Raw genomic sequence first — 16,662 nt, forward strand, 5'->3', positions numbered from 1 at the left:
GCAACGATCGCGCCCAATCCCGACGATTACGCGATACGTCACTAGGATAAAAAAAATTTTTTTTCTCCAGTCCTCAAAAAGAATCTTGCGTTACGCAATCGCGATTATTAGAAATGGCACCGTGAACGCTGATTCGCAGTCGGTTGAAACACTTTGTAGTAAATTGCAGCGAGGTGCGGGTCAATGCAGTCCATTACGCTTCGTATGTAAGACAGGCTCATGGAATGCGGCCAAAACGATCAACCCCGAATAAGAAATTCATCGAATGGGAATTAATCTAAGCCGTACATTTTCCACATCTGGCTAGGAGTGGAATCTAAGGGCTCCGTTAACCCTTTGCGATCCCAGGATGTGAAGACTCGGACCACAAAGGGTCGTTACTCCTCCAGAGTAATGAGAACCCCATAGGAAGTCCTCGCGACAGTAGCTCTTAGAATAAACGGCTTGTAAAAAAATGTAATGCACTTTATAAGTCGAGCTCTCGTTTCCTATCGCACAAGTGCGATTTCCTATCCGATCCACTGTACGAGACGATGCGGTTGTTAATTAAAAAAAAATATATCCGCGACCCAGCGTTAGGGGGAGACGAAGTCGCGCGGTGAAGAGGGGCGATCGGAAACGGAAACCCGGAAGAGGAAGCGGAGGAGATGCACGCGGCGTCGTCGAAGATGCATCAGGGCGAGCTGGTGGGAGCTGTCGGATAACGACCTACCCCGGGTTAGCTTGCCATCTGGTAAATAGACGGTTCGCCGTTTCCGATGCCTCTAGTCGCCCCCGGCCTGGCCGAGTAGCCGGAGCCTGGAAGCTTTTCTTTCGGCCCGAGGAACCCTTTCGGAGAGATGAGGGGAACAGGACTCCTGCTGGTGACGGGAGTTCTCCTGGGCCACCTTCTGGTGGAGGCCGTCGAAGCGGCGTCGGGGACCGGAAGAGGCCACGCCAGGAACAGGACTCGCGTCGCCAGGGGTCCAGGACCCAAACCCATCCAGGCTCAGCAACCCTCCAACCCCGACTCCGAGTACAACGAGTACGACTATTATGACAACTACGACTACGAGGAGAACGTCAATGGTCAGTTCGTAATCTACCCCAGAAAAATGAAGCATGTACGAGTACCGATAAACACGAATAGTCGTCCTAGAAAAAAGAAAGGGAAACGTGCAAAAGTTCTGCAAGCTCGGTAGAGAAATTATAGTATGGGACTGAGCGAAACGTCCAAGCTTTTTCCTCGATACCGATACGATTCGATTGCCGCGAACTTGGGACAGGGAATCGAAAAGTAGGCGCGTGGCAAGAAAAGGAGAAATAGGGCAGAGTAAAAAAATGGAACGCGAGCGTCATGTGGGATGCCGTAACCATCTCGTACGAGCAAAGAGCGCAATTCGAGCGAATTCGATTACATTGGATACATTGATTCGTTGGGTCGGTAAAAAGTTAGAAGACCTAGGAGGGGATCAAACGAAACTGTGCCACTCGCATCTCTTGACGTTCCTTCGAGAAGTGTCGCGCGAGTTTAATCGTCCGTTAACCCATCACCAGAGAGAGACCCGAGTAATTACAACGTCAAGTTTCGCGTCACTTCTATATTGAATTATGGCCCGCAGAGAAGTACTCCGAATTACTCCATGACGTTATGGTTGTCCTCTTTGGGGGTGTAAGCGAAACGCCGCTCCCCCGGGTTCAATGAAATTAGTTACTCGTTAGAAACGCAAGTTTTTTTTTTTTCTTGGTCGACTGGTAACCAGGAAATTAATTTATGCCTGATTCATCCCGAGATGGACACCATTGGGCAAGGAGTCTCGCCGGCCCTTTCATATCGCCGCCCCGTATTAACGATTGGTCAATTGCAATTGATAACGCGCACATAACGATTCTCTCAAAGCCCTTCCGGTGCCTCTTAATTGCTTCCGGGGACCCTTCATCGTTCGAAAGCTGATTCGTTCGGTAATTCCTTCTGAGCTTCTCTAGGATGCGATGAACGTTGCCCCTTAATTGGTATTAAATGTACCGAATGTTAATTTTTTTCCTTCCACAGAAACTACGACTAGCGAGGCGCCGACATCCACCCCCATCGTGCCAACGAATGATAATTTAGGTAGAATTCTTCATTTCAATCCATATGTGGGGTCAATGGGAAACGCTAGAATTTCTTTTATTTTCAGTGCGTGGAAGACCTTTCTTACCTATCACGGCACCTCCCTATCGTTTATATGCAGAAGATCGCACGGAGGCACCTGTTACCGCTACGACAGGTACTTGGAACTTATTCAAGTAATTTGCATATTTAACATAACAAGAACGATGCCTTGATACTTTACATAATCGACCGCATTTATCATTCAGAGGAACCGGAAGCTGTCACGAATGCAGCACCACGGCAAGTATGTACTGATTCACTGATTTATTTCTCGATTCAATGCGAGTACTTTATTTCGACTCCTGGAGCACGAGATGCACGTACATTGTTTCTAGGATCCGACAGAAATCGCACCCGGGGAAAGTAATCGGATAGATGCGATCGCTGTTACCGGACCGAGGGTAAATCGTGAATAATTGAAAATAGACGCGTAATCGAAGATTCGAGGAGTAATTTCGATCGTGTAATTTAGGGTGAACCCGGTCGTCCCGGAGACATAGGTCGTCGCGGTGATTCAGGATTTCCTGGACAACCAGGAACGCCTGGAACTCCCGGCCCCCCTGGACCACCTGGACCTCTTCCGGATGTACGTTTAGTGATTAATTAATAAGGAAAATTAATAAAATAATTGTAACATCACAGCTTTTCCCTTTACCACGACGGACATTAAATTTCAGGTGTCCCTGTACTATCAGCAACTAGCATTGTCGGAGGCAGCTCAAGATAAAGGACCAACAGGACTTTCGGTGCCGGATGCTTATTCGTACCTACAAGCTCAAGTGGGTCCAGTCGGCCCTCGTGGTCCTCCAGGTGCGAAAAAAATTATTGAGTACCCTGTCTTAATTAAAAAAAAAAAATGATTAAATATTGTAGGGTCGCCTGGAGCTCCTGGACCACAAGGCTTCCAAGGACCTCGAGGAGAGCCTGGCGAACCAGGCCCTCCTGGTTCACCAGGACCTTTGGGCCCTCGTGGAGTGACTGGTCTTTCTGGAAAGGATGTACGCATCGATGCCTATTTTTTTTTTCAAGCTTAAATTATTCAACTAAAATTTATGACTATTAATCGGCAGGGAAGTCCAGGCGAGGATGGCGAAACAGGAGCACCTGGATCGCAAGGTCCTGTAGGTCCTAGAGGGCTTCCTGGCCTACCAGGTCTTCCAGGGATGAAAGGTCATCGAGGATTTCCAGGACTGGACGGCGCAAAAGGAGAGCAGGGCATCTCTGGAGAAAAAGGATCATCTGGGTCACCGGGTCCGATGGGACCCGCAGGACAAACTGTAAAGCGATGAAGACATATTGCTAAATCGTATTCCGCGATATACAGTCGTGTAATAAATTGAGAATTTTGTAACCGTGGCTCCATTGTAGGGATCTCCTGGTCCTCGAGGCGAGAGAGGAAGAGAAGGGTCTCCAGGTCCTCCAGGCATCAGAGGCATCGATGGAATGTCAGGGACTCCGGGTCAGCCTGTGAGGGCGCTGTATAATTTTTTACGTTTTTTTTTTTAAGTAATTTATATCTAAAAATAATTAATTATGTTGTAGGGTATCATGGGGAAGCCTGGGTCGCCAGGCTTTCCTGGATCTCCAGGGATAAAGGGAGATCAAGGAGCTCAAGGACCAAAAGGAAGCCAAGGATTGCAAGGACCTCGAGGTACATCGTATGATTTATCGCAAAACGAGTATCGGTTTCATATAATTAATTGGAAATAATTGGACAGGTGAATCGGGACGGCCCGGACAACCTGGAGAATCAGGCCCTCAAGGACCTCAGGGTAAAGACGGAACTCCTGGCGAAAAGGGAAGCGTCGGTTCTACGGGAGCTGTCGGACTCCCAGGCTTCCCTGGAGCTCGTGGTCAACCTGGAGCTCCTGGCATTCCTGGGACACCAGGGAGCAAAGGAATGCCTGTATGATTAATGACTGAAAAAAGCGATGTGTTAAAGGATGCGTGTAACCATCTAATGGCAAATTTTTGCCAAAGGGATTACCGGGAGAACGAGGATACAAAGGCGAAGCTGGAACTAAAGGTGACAATGGACCACAAGGACCGCGAGGTCTCCCAGGACTTCCTGGAAGTGAAGGGAAAAGAGGCAAAAGAGGCATAAGAGGTCCTATCGGTCCTTCCGGTCCACCTGGAGAACGCGGTGTGTCGGGTATTCGAGGACCCCCAGGACCCGATGGTCCTTTCGGTCCCAAAGGTAGCACACCTTCATATATTTAATTAATCACATATGTAATTCAGTATTTACTTTAATAATATTTTTAGCGATACGATTAAGAGTCGCCGTTAACCCACGACATTTTATATACAATATTTTTTAGGTCAAAGTGGAGATCGAGGATCACCTGGACCTGTTGGACCCAAAGGCAATACTGGAGATGCTGGAAGACCCGGACTTCCTGGATTACAGGTTCGCAACATTTTTCGTTTAGCAAATGTTTTGGTCAGAATCATAAGTGTAACAAAAGATGTATATTTTTTTTTTTATTATATTTTATAGGGACCGCGCGGATTGATGGGGCGTCCAGGAGGACCTGGGAAACCAGGCAACCCTGGTGAACGAGGAATTCAGGGTGCTGATGGGAAGCCTGGAGAACAAGGACTTCCTGGATTACAGGGATTACCTGGACCACTGGGTCCTACAGGAGAGAAAGGCTATCCAGTATGTACAAAATTTTCGCCGTTGAATACATTGATTTATGTGAGTATTTTTTAACTAGACTCGTGTGTATTTTATAGGGTGAACCCGGCAAAGACGGCGAACCTGGAAATCCAGGCTCACCAGGACCTAGAGGTGATTCTGGGAAAGATGGTCCTCCAGGTTCTCAAGGTCCGCCAGGACCACCGGGGGCTGATGGAGAAAGGGGACCACAAGGTCCAGTGGGTCCTAGAGGATTTCAGGTAAATTTTGAAAAGAATTCCTTCTGCCATTTACAGGAAGTAAGACACGATGCGTTTTATTACTAAAAATTTCACATTTTATCAGGGTCTTCCAGGCAATACTGGAATTTCTGGTGTACCAGGAAAAGACGGTGAAATGGGGGTTCAAGGACTACCGGGACCTTCAGGTTCACCAGGAGTCAGAGGAGAAAGGGGATTTCCTGGAGAAAGAGGCTTTTCCGGACTCCCAGGACCCGGGGGTTTCAAAGGAGAGCCAGGAGCTCAAGGATCTGACGGTTTTCCAGTAAGTATTCACACATTTTTATTTCCTTATATTTTCACGGTACTTAATTTATTTTTAAAATCGTTATTTACCGTATACGTAAGAAATAATAAACGTTTCAGGGAGCTCCTGGACCCAAAGGAGATAAAGGGCACTCGGGGCCATCGGGATTACTTGGTCTTCCAGGAATCAGAGGTGTTCCCGGAGAACCGGGGCCAAAAGGCGACAGAGGATTTCTCGGACCTCCTGGTCCCGAAGGACCACCAGGTACGTAACTCATTAAACTCTCGTCAGAATAGATCTAATCGGCTGATTTTTAGGTCGCATTGGAGACCGAGGTTTACAAGGACCGGTTGGACTCCCTGGAACTCCTGGAGAACAAGGAGAACGAGGTGACATCGGGCCTCCTGGTTCTCCAGGTGAAGTCGGCGCTTCTGGAAGTTCCGGAGAAAGAGGTCCACAGGGTCCCCAAGGATCTCCAGGTTTCCCGGGTCCTCCTGGGCTCGTAGGACTTCCCGGATTTAAGGGAGATCGCGGTTATCCAGGACTTAAAGGAGACCAGGGGAATCCTGGACTAGCTGGTAATTCAATTAATTATGAGAAATGATAAAGTGCTCGATGTTAATTTGTGCAAATAATTTTATAGTTTAATTATTTTTAGGGGTTCCCGGGGAAATTGGGCCTCCTGGTCCGATAGGACTAACCGGGGCGAAAGGAATTCGCGGCGAGATTGGACCTCGAGGAGAAATTGGAATTGCAGGACCTCCAGGAATACCAGGATTAGCCGGATCTGCCGTAATGAGATAAACGATGCATGACCACTTGACTTTAAAAATATCTAGTGGTAACCATATCGGTATTTAGGGCCAACCAGGGTCGCTGGGACCACCGGGACCTCAAGGTCTACCGGGATTAAAAGGACACGCAGGCGATACCGGACGTCCTGGCAATCCTGGCCCTATTGGTAGTCCAGGAGCACCTGGCGCAGATGGGAGTAAAGGCGAAAGTGGATCCGAGGGTCCGCCTGGTTCGATGGGTCCTCAAGGACTTCAAGGTCCTGTCGGAGATAGAGGCTTACCCGGCATCCCTGGATTAACAGGACCAATTGGTGCTAGAGGACCAAGGGGTGCAACGGTAAGGATGTTAGGTATTCTACCTGAACTATCAGTTTTGGTCAGTATCCATCATTAGAAAAATTTGTAGGGAGAACCCGGTACACCCGGGAAACCTGGGCCGGAAGGGCCCATAGGACCAGTTGGATTGGGAGGACCACCGGGACCTCCAGGTTCAACCGGCGAATCAGGACCGGAAGGCTCACCTGGGAAAGCAGGAATTCCAGGAATCTCTGGAAGACCAGGCGACAAAGGACCACCCGGCATAGCTGGAGCTCCAGGACTTTCAGGGCCACCAGGTTTACCTGTAGGCTCTTTTACCATATGAAATTATGAAAATGTGTATCAGTTTTGATACGTTACAATATGGTCGATTAATTTTATGTTACTTAGGGACCACCTGGTCACGCAGGTCCCTCAGGTCCTGCCGGGGAAAGAGGTCTTCGAGGGGAGAACGGTCCTCAGGGTCCCGAAGGACAACAGGTACATTACGTCTTAATATACATACAACACTTCTAGGATTTTTATCACGTTTTTATTAATAACTTATGTGCTTTCATCCGTTCAGGGTCTTCGTGGAAAACCTGGTCCAGCAGGAGGGGAAGGAGCCAAGGGCGATCGCGGCGATTTAGGCCCCAAAGGATCTAAAGGACACCGGGGGTTGAACGGTCTTCAAGGTCTACCAGGACCAACTGGCTATCCCGGAGAAAAGGGCATGCCTGGAATGCCAGGACTACCAGGGAAAGACGGGGAACCGGGTATCCGAGGAAGTCCAGGTCGCGATGGCAGTCCAGGTCCTATAGGACTCAGTGGAAATCCAGGACTCAGAGGGCCAGCAGGAGAGGAAGGTCGACGCGGTCAGCCAGGTCCTGCAGGACCTCCAGGACCTCCTGGCCCCCCTGGAGAAGCGCTAGGCTTTGGATACGATGCCGCCTCTTTGGCTGCACTCATGGGACAAAGCAAAGGTCCTGATCCGTTAAGCGGCGACGAGCCAACAAGGATGTTTGGAAAAGATTTGTCTTCAACGGAACGAAGGGAAATCCTCATGAAAACGTACGATAGGCTAAAAACCTCCTTCGAGAAACTCGTTAAACCCGATGGCGGGAAAGCATCACCGGCTAAGACCTGTAGAGATCTCTTTGCAGCATATCCGAAAAAATCATCAGGTATTTTTTTAATTAAACGGTGCTTCCGAAGCCGATTTTACACCTCGGACACCTCTAATATAGTCAACTTTTAAAGGCGAATACTGGATCGACCCGAACGAGGGAGATGCGCGCGACGCCATTTTGGTTCACTGTGACGCCGCCGAGAGGAAAACTTGTATCTTACCAGACCCGTCCCGTTCACCGGAAATTAATTATGTCGGAGGTGGTCAGGAAATCTGGTTAAGTGAAATGGATCAGGGTATGAAGGTAATAACGTGTAGAATATGTCAGTCTGCTAATAGAGGTCTACTGCGGATGACCAGCTTTTTCTCTTCTTTACTATATAAGTACTAATTTGCGATTAATTATCCGTTGCAGATTACTTATAAAGCAGACAGCAATCAAATCGGTTTCTTGCAACTTCTGTCGAGCCATGCTCAGCAGAACGTGACGTACCACTGTAAAAACTCGGTAGCTTACTTCGACTCCGAGCGAAAAACCTACAGGAAAGGTTTGAAACTGTTGGCTTGGAACGACGTCGAGCTGACGCCACGAGGAAATTTGCGCCTGCGGTACGAAGTGATTTCGGACGAGTGCAGGGTAATTGTTCTATTTTAAACCACCGTGTATAATTATCGCCAGTTCAGTAAATGATATGGCGTTCCTGTTTCAGCTGCGAAACGCGCAATGGGGCGAAACGATAATTACCTACGAGACCGACAAATCCGTAAGGCTGCCTGTACTGGACATTGGTTTAAGGGACGTCGGCAAACCTGATCAGAGTTTTTGGGTCGAGCTTGGTCCCGTTTGCTTTCGATAACTTGAATGTAACATAAAAAGAAATATTCGTCGAATGCAAACTGGTGGAAATAACACCTAACTCATTATTTGGGCACGATATGCCGACTAAATTTATTGGTTTTCGGTTATATTGCATGTGGCGGATAATGGGTTAAGGAAGAAACGCGCAATCCTAGCTAATAAATGAACGTGAAGTCTATTTTATTACGATACTGTTAGGATCAGTGTAGGGTAGTAAAGGAGTGGTACCAGTTTAGCCGCTTGAAGCAAACCAGCGGATGTTGACACTGCCAATAATACTCTTATAAGCAAGCTTCATTACATCTCATGTACTTTAAGATATGTATTTTTTACTATAATCGATACACGCCTTCCTTTTTATAACGCATCAAGCATCGCTGGGAAGAACATCTTTTTAGGAATTTTATAGTTGCGCATTCAAAAGAAAAAATTCATGCCTCGTGCATGACACAATTTCTTGGGTAGTAGCTGTACTTAAAACATTTAAATTGGGGAAAAGACAATAAAAGAAGCATCGTCGAAAGTGGCGTTGGATACTTTAAAAATACGCTCGCTAATTGTCATTTTTCATATTTCATTTAAAATAGCATGTTTTATCCCAAGCTTTCTTGAAATTGACTACGTGACCAGAAAGCAACAGTTACGACCCATATGGCGTAGTGACCCTCTGCGAGTTCAGACAGGGTCGGCGCGTTCAGTGTCTTTTAGTGCCGATCAGTGCCGGAAGGCGGAGTCACCCATCCATAGTATTTGAAAATGCGTCGAAAAGGAACGTCCAGTGGAGAACGCAGTCATCGCAGTTGGATATTGTGAACGGCGTGGAGAGTGGCTTGCAGTGCCGTACGTCAGAGAAAAGAGGTTAGATACACATTTCCGCAGGTGTTCGTAACCGTTCGTAAACGTTCGTAAATGTTCGTAAATGTTCGTAATTTTTCGCCGCATAGCCTAACATGTGCTACAAGTGGTGAAACCGGTATATACATACATAACCGTTTGGATTTTCGATTCGGAGATTTTAATTAATCTCTGTTTATGAATAAATCGGTTAACGTTGAAACTTGAAGCTTGAAGTATTTCGACTGTGCTGTTATCCGAATCGTTGCGTTAATTTGTGTTCGACATATTGGCGATACGTGTCATACGTGCCATATTTGACAAGCAATTTTAGGAACATATCATCCATTGTGTATTACCTAAGATTAAATAAGCTGAAAGAATAATTGCAGCGCCGCTAATCAGTCGACTAACATGCTATTTAACTTCTAGAGAAGCTCCTGAATTCCTAGATAGGGTAATTAAGGTAACCTTTTCACGACTGCTTGAAAATTTAAAACGTTACATCATTCCTCGAAAAAGAGCGTCAGTTTCATCATTTGTTGGTCGACACGCCGAATTTGACAGAAACTAAGAAAATTGTTTGAAATAATATTTTGAACCTCTGTTTGTAAATAAAATTGAATAATCTAGTGTAAAATGCTTGTACACTCATGTACATGGGTATAGTAATGTTAGAAGCAGTAAGATGGTACAATAACGGTCAGTCATAAGAAGATAATTTAAAAATACGAAATTATCGCTCAAAGCTATTATAAATATTCCCTGTAAGAAAAAGAGCACCTCGACGTTGAACAAACATTCGATACCATAAGTGAAATTCATACACCTTTTTTTAATTCTTTCAAAGCATGAACTTGACCCATATCACGTTATTTACATTATGCAACTTGTGATCACTTAATGTATATGTATACCACTTATCCAATGAATCAGATAATATCTTATTCATTGACTTCTGCGTAGCCGACAAACATTTAGGACAAAAATAAATCAAGCGATGAATTGTAATAAAGCCATGCAGCGAAGCAATAAAGTGAGCATGTAATATTATGACCTTAATTGTGGAATCTAAAACATGCATGACAAATTCAGGCGTGAAGACTGAGTCAGCAAAAACGGGCGAAACTCTTAAATACAGTTGATTTATCTATCGATCGTGAACTGGCGGTGCAGAAATAATTACCTGCAAATTTACCTAAAAAAACGTTCCATTTTACTGCCATCTCTCCATGGTTTTTATTTATACGGTTTAAAAAACTATATTACCTAAGATTAAACTGAAATCATCGTACCTTGATTCTTTTGCTATACGAGCATCAATTCACAAAGAGCGAACCATGTAAACACTTTGGTCGAAGTCCATTAAATAGCCACTATATGTTTGTAAAGATAAATATGTATGTCAAGTTGAAATCGAGATAAACGTTTAATTGGTATTTCCAGATCGCGCGTGGGAAGGCCTCGTGCGAAATGGACAACCGACGTGACGCCCGAGCCTTGTTACGTTAGCTCGTGCTACGGTGCGTGCTACCTCGGCAGGCTTCGTCCTGGTGCAAAGAACTGTTCGTCCTTCACCGAGGAAATCAACCGAGTTCGACATCGTCGCAGCCTTGGCAAACTGACCTCACCACTGACCTTGATTTTCGATAGACGACCGTGCAGAACTCGACGACTTCCTTGAATTCACAATCAGCTAAATCATGGACTACATAAGAGACCTTAACGGTAAAGTTCGGCTCTTCTCCCCATTCCAAGTTTTAATTCATCCTCTGACTTTTTGCATAATTCCGCGCCATTCTACGGATCCGCAAGCCAATTCACAAATCTGCAGCCTGGAGAACCTCGACATACGTCAAGACAATTTTATCTCAACCATGGCGAATTTTTTCCTACATGCCGGCCCTATCTTACAGAATGTTATCTAAAAGTACATATTTCTTAACGATATGTCCTGAATAAGCAAACATTCCTGTTCGATATGAATTTCCTTTCCTCGTATCCGCAATGGTAATTTAATATAAACATTTATTTTGAGATGCTGAACCCAGAGGCAGGCAAAAAACACGGAACTCAGTGGTAACATTGAGAGAAGCTGAACTAATCGCTGAACTTTTTTTCACTCCAGATTATTCGTAATCTGAATTAATTACTTGTCGAGTCGTTTATTGAAAAATCTCTACGTACGAGATACAGCGATAAACATGACGAACTGCGATAAATTAAAAATGCTAAGCAGAATGCATTATACGGTCTAACGTAGGAATCTTGCCAGCGATATATCTAATTGACCGGGTTATTTCGGTTAGGAAGATTTATTCGGTTTATTCGCGTCACCGTATCGAATGGCCGACCTTGCGACTCCATTGGATCTTTCCTATTTTCTTTTTTTACCAGCCGTATTCCCGGAATGCGTTACGTGAATCTATGTTTGCGGAAGCAGCGCGAATACATTACGTTTGAATTACTCCGCTTCTATGAATGGTAAACCCAGCATTCTCTACATAAACGTCACCAGAATATAATTCGATAATCCAGTGGTGTCGTCAACGATATGACGCAGACGCGAGATATTGGATCGATATAAGTTACCTGATCGACCTTGCGAAAGCCATTGAGATGCCCTTGACTCGTTCGAAGAAAAGCGAATCGATGGCTGATGCAATGTCCTGTACTCTCGACTCTTACTTTGCTTTCTCCTTGTTGCATATGTGCCCATAATTATGAAAGTGGTCTAAGTCAAAATTAAAAAAAAAAATGAGTTTATCAGTTATTTCACGCCATATTATTTCAAACGAAATTAATTCAATGTCATTTCGAAACAAAAAATATATGACTTAGACCACTTTCATAATTATGGGCACATATGAGGACGCTAGAATGAGATATGCAATTTCATCCGGTTACCAGATTGACTACCAATCGCCTTGACGTAGCATTCGGTTCCGTAGGATTACCATAACGATCTATTTTTGATTAACCGGCCTTCAGGCGGGATTATTTTTGGGTCGTAGCCCGTTTCTGTAAGGTCGCTCAAAATTATACTGTGGGAAAAAATCGTGAAGCATCTTCGCAATTGATTTCTGCCGGATGTCCTGCGATTACATTTTCCGGCTCGTAATACTTAAACGTGACGTGCTTCGAAGGCCTCGTTTGCTAAATATGCTCCTACGAGTGAAGTCGGATAGTACTTGGAGGATTATGACGCGCGACGTGCGGTGCAAATATTATCATTTTTCGTTATCACCGAAGACGAGTCGTTCATGCGCAGCAAACATCAATCGGAATAAATAGAAAATATTACCGTTGACCAGCCATTATGAGCATTTGACCTCGGCTGGACATTAACTGTTTTCGTCGTTGGAATTTGTCGGGCTCGAAGAAGTGCGCCAAAGACGGGCCCAATGCCGAGGAAACGGATTATTTTATAAAAAGTTTATCCTATATAAAATTTGGAAATGCGATTTCATTCTACTTTTAATTGGGAATATTAACATGGGAATGAGACATTGCTCCGGACGAGATAAATGGAATGTGCCGTGCGGACAGAGACAATGATGCTTTTCTGAGAAACTCAATGAAGAATATGTGTCGCGGGTTAATGCTGGACAATTATGTTAAAAAAGGGCTAAAACGATGTCATGGACAATCCAGAGAGGATTTCCATTCTCGACAACCTTCGCTTTGGAACTTTTCACGGACTCCTATCTTAAAAGAATGTAGACACTAATTAAAGGACACGAGTTGCCGGGGATGAAAACTCATATTTTCCATTGTCGTAGATTAACCAAGGAAAATATTAATTATACAATGGTGGTAAACATTAATACGATTACTGTATTTAACAGAGAGGATACCCCGCCGAGGTATCCTGGGTGCTATGATGTTCCTGGCATGTATGTTCTCGTACATGATCCGTACCAACTTGGCCATAAACATCGTCGCCATGGTCAACGTGACCAGTCCAGGAGGAGAACAAAAGGGACCTTATTGTACCGACCAATTACTCAACAGTACCGGTCCCAAAGAAGTGCCCGACGTACGTATTAATAAAATTATTTAACGCGGTGGGAAGTTAATTCAGAATTTAATAGACACGATTTAATTGTGCAAGTGCGACGTTGTTTTTAGTATGGCGAGAGATTTGAATGGAACCAGCACATCCAAGGATTGCTTCTATCGGGATATTTTTTTGGAGTGTTGCCAGCTAGTATGCCTGGAGGGATGTTCGCCGAAAAATACGGCGGAGCCAAAGTTGTTGCGTACGTAATATAATACTCGATTACTTTGATTTCTATGGTATGGTATCACATAGTTGGGTGTGCTTTGGATTACCCCTTAAGGTTCTGAAAACACCCAGAGAGTAGTTGACCCGTGCAATTAATAGTGTCTGCGGTAAATTCAATTCTAGAGCTAGAATCGGCAGACCTTTTGAATTTCTTTCCGTGCAACCTTGCATAGCGGAATAATTAATTGCACCTGCTTGTCTCCTTTACGACATAGATTGGCAACCTTCATTCCTGCAGTATTGAATCTCTTGATGCCGTGGGCAGCCTCTGTACACTACGGCTTTGTATTTACGCTTCGTTTTCTCATGGGATTTTTTGGAGTAAGTTTACCCCAGGTTGAAATCGTTCTTCCCACGCGCAGCACTTTATTTTTAACGGTAGGGGAACCAAAGCAGTACTTGAAATAATGAAACCGTTGCATAAAAACGTTTAACGTTATCCAACTTTTTAATTATACATACAGTTCACGTCGTTTAAAAAACGCTTTACTCAATTTTCTTACGATAATCCGATTTTATTTCAAGTGCTCGTTAAATACGGGCGGACTCGTTTTGCTTTCAGGAAGGCTAGGATGAAGAAATTTATTTCAGCAAGTAATAGTTATCTTTTCACAGGGAGCCGTTTATCCTGCTCTACATGCAATGGTGGCTAGATGGGTTCCACCCGGCGAAAAAGGGATGTTCGTTTGGACGATGCAAGGTGTGCAGTATTTTATAAAATAAATGCCAAATTGCTAATTATTTAACTTTAATTTAGATCTTGGTTTTAAGGTGGGCCGTTTGGAACCTGGGTAACTTACAGCCTTTGCGGACATATAATATCCGAATATGGGTGGAAAACCTCATATTATGTTACCAGTAGTCTCATATTAGTATTCTTTGTTCTTTGGGTGTATTTAATTTATGACACGCCTGATAAGCATCCCGGCATTACCGAAAAGGAGAAAGCCTATATTAAGGAACAAATAGGCTCTACGATTTCAAAACAAAAAGTGGGTACCGCATAATTCGGGGGCAATGACATATATGTCGGACGATTTTAGTGCCTAAATAGTAGTTTCTTAATTTGAGAGTCATTATGTCCATTTCCTTAGGTGAAACTTCCTTTGAAAGCAGTCGCAACTTCTGTGCCGTTCCTAGCTCTAATGTGGGCTCATTTTGCAAACATGTGGGGGATTTATTTCATCGCAACGAATGGACCCAAATACACATTGGAAGTTCTTGGGTTTGACATGAAATCGGTAAGTAACGTGTACGAGCGACTGACAAGTGTCCCAGGGTTATAGTATCAAAGTTAAAGGACCATCCAGCTCGATGATTTTTTTAGGGCGGCGCTATAACAGGATTACCCTATATTGCCAGACTGGGATCTGGTGTCGTGTTTGCGGCTGCGGGTGATTACTTGAGAAAGAAGAAAATATTGACCGTGGCTTGGATTCGACGATCATTTATGATCTTCTGTAAGCGAATGGGAACTATTATGTAACTCCTTTTATCGTGCGAGTAGTTTACATATTTCACGTCGATTTTGCGATCTGTATAGCATTTACAATGATATATAATTCATTTACAGCACACGTCGGCCCAGCCGTAGCTCTATTGGCAATGACTTATGCCGGTTGCGATACTACTACTGCCATTATAATGTTGATATTGTCACTGTTATTGAACGGTGCTGCTTGTCAAACTAGTTTACAAAATCATCAAGACCTCGCACCAAACTTTGCCGGCTCGCTCTATGGAATTATGAATACTTTTGGTAGCTTTCCTGGGTTCATTATTCCACCGATTATCGGTGCCCTTACAAATGAAAGAGTATGTTAATTTTCGCAGCTGTTGTATCTCGAAAATGATAAGTTGAATATGTTACGTTTTTTTTTATTGTAGAATGGTATCGAGGAATGGCGCGTTATATTTTGGATCTCCGCGGCAGTATTTAGTTCGGCGGCGGTAATATTTTGGTTACTTGGTTCTGCCGAGATTCAACCCTGGAACGATCTAGCTAAAACAGCTAGTGACGAGGAGGAAAAGCAGATGAACGCGGTGAAGGATTCTGAAACCGAGGAACAAGAGAATGAACGCCTTTAATATCTGAAAAAAACTGCAGGTAAAAATGAAAGTTGATAATTATCATTTTGAAGCAATATCAATGTGAAATTATTAATGTCTGATCTGAAGATTTTTATTTTATTGAGTGTACGACTAGAGACGATTTTCGTAAATGTGATTCGTAATTATTTCGTTGAATTTCACATTGTATTACACACACAAACACATCATATTGTATAGCTTTGCAACATTGATATTATGGCATCCTGTGAACGGTGGAGTATCCTATCGAAATTAGTGGTATATAATTTCCAAAGAACGTGTCAAATCATATATTTCATTACAATTTCATGTCGGACCAATGATGAGACATTACTTGTTATTTTCATACTCGGAGTCTTGTATTATTTCATAATGTAAAAATTACAATAAACTGTTAGCAAGTTCTTCACTTTAATAAAAAAAAGCGCTGATTAAAAATAAAATATACAATTATGTATTTTTTCAAGCGCTAATATACTTCCCATAGGGTTACCTTCATTGCACACGATGAAAATAACTGTGCGAATAGCGAAAACAGTGTTGCATTGAAATCATTTATTTTTTTTTACATCGTTGTGTACAATATACATTATTTATCTCATTTCTTTATATCATAATGTTTCTCCAAACTTGGATTCCCATTACCATATCACTGGCTACAGCGCAAAGTGAATGGGACACAACAAATATTTCATGTTCGAAAATACAATAATGAAAATATTACGACTGTTTTGAATTAAACACATTGTATAGATGACACGTGTATTTTATGTTAGTGGCAGTAGCCGTTAATTTACAAATATTTTTGTAATATTTGAGACGAGATTTTCCACTGAGATTCTCACTAACAGTGACAATAACTTATATTATTTTATGTTGCATTTACATTTAGTGTAAAATGCATCGATTACAAAAGCGACGCTATGCAAACGTTCAATAATGTACAACTTCGTAATGTGATGTCAACGTTTACATTTACTTAATGTTATTTCTGTTAATAAATAAATTACCAAGAGTTAATTACTTCTTGTTAATGCATATTTTTTAGATCGATTTGATACAGGAAACAA

General features: G+C 43.4%; 2 protein-coding genes across 2 annotated transcripts; both read left to right on the forward strand.

Moving 5' to 3' along the window:
- The first annotated feature begins 839 nt into the window (after positions 1 to 839).
- Positions 840 to 10,917, forward strand: LOC105697494 (fibril-forming collagen alpha chain). The gene is made up of 28 exons (XM_012420852.1): positions 840 to 1,068; positions 2,033 to 2,092; positions 2,160 to 2,249; positions 2,341 to 2,378; positions 2,470 to 2,535; positions 2,607 to 2,720; positions 2,812 to 2,944; positions 3,008 to 3,132; positions 3,205 to 3,411; positions 3,503 to 3,601; positions 3,677 to 3,785; positions 3,853 to 4,040; positions 4,115 to 4,331; positions 4,456 to 4,544; positions 4,635 to 4,796; positions 4,874 to 5,035; positions 5,121 to 5,318; positions 5,420 to 5,564; positions 5,618 to 5,878; positions 5,959 to 6,092; positions 6,162 to 6,431; positions 6,501 to 6,716; positions 6,803 to 6,892; positions 6,978 to 7,575; positions 7,652 to 7,824; positions 7,936 to 8,157; positions 8,231 to 9,237; positions 10,660 to 10,917. Exons 1-27 carry the CDS (start codon positions 840 to 842, stop codon positions 8,375 to 8,377), a joined length of 4,542 nt encoding a protein of 1,513 aa, XP_012276275.1. The 3' UTR covers positions 8,378 to 9,237; positions 10,660 to 10,917.
- Positions 10,918 to 13,344: 2,427 nt separating this feature from the next.
- Positions 13,345 to 16,612, forward strand: LOC105697664 (sialin-like). The gene is made up of 7 exons (XM_012421193.1): positions 13,345 to 13,475; positions 14,117 to 14,201; positions 14,273 to 14,493; positions 14,596 to 14,742; positions 14,829 to 14,961; positions 15,075 to 15,316; positions 15,389 to 16,612. Exons 2-7 carry the CDS (start codon positions 14,144 to 14,146, stop codon positions 15,587 to 15,589), a joined length of 1,002 nt encoding a protein of 333 aa, XP_012276616.1. The 5' UTR covers positions 13,345 to 13,475; positions 14,117 to 14,143; the 3' UTR covers positions 15,590 to 16,612.
- Positions 16,613 to 16,662: the final 50 nt, after the last annotated feature.

Source organism: Orussus abietinus, unplaced genomic scaffold (genome assembly GCF_000612105.2).
Source record: "Orussus abietinus isolate OABI.00-Male unplaced genomic scaffold, Oabi_2.0 scaffold25, whole genome shotgun sequence".
Classification (NCBI taxonomy): Eukaryota; Metazoa; Arthropoda; class Insecta; order Hymenoptera; family Orussidae; genus Orussus; species Orussus abietinus.

Coding starts and splice junctions, on each gene's coding strand:
- LOC105697494 (XM_012420852.1), top strand. CDS start 840: ATGAGGGGAACAGGACTCCTGCTGGTGACGGGAGTTCTCCTGGGCCAC. Junction 6,717..6,802: donor CAGGGCCACCAGGTTTACCT/GTAGGCTCTTTT, acceptor TATGTTACTTAG/GGACCACCTGGTCACGCAGG. Junction 6,893..6,977: donor AGGGTCCCGAAGGACAACAG/GTACATTACGTC, acceptor TCATCCGTTCAG/GGTCTTCGTGGAAAACCTGG.
- LOC105697664 (XM_012421193.1), top strand. CDS start 14,144: ATGGTGGCTAGATGGGTTCCACCCGGCGAAAAAGGGATGTTCGTTTGG. Junction 14,202..14,272: donor GTTCGTTTGGACGATGCAAG/GTGTGCAGTATT, acceptor CTTGGTTTTAAG/GTGGGCCGTTTGGAACCTGG. Junction 14,743..14,828: donor TTGGGTTTGACATGAAATCG/GTAAGTAACGTG, acceptor TGATTTTTTTAG/GGCGGCGCTATAACAGGATT.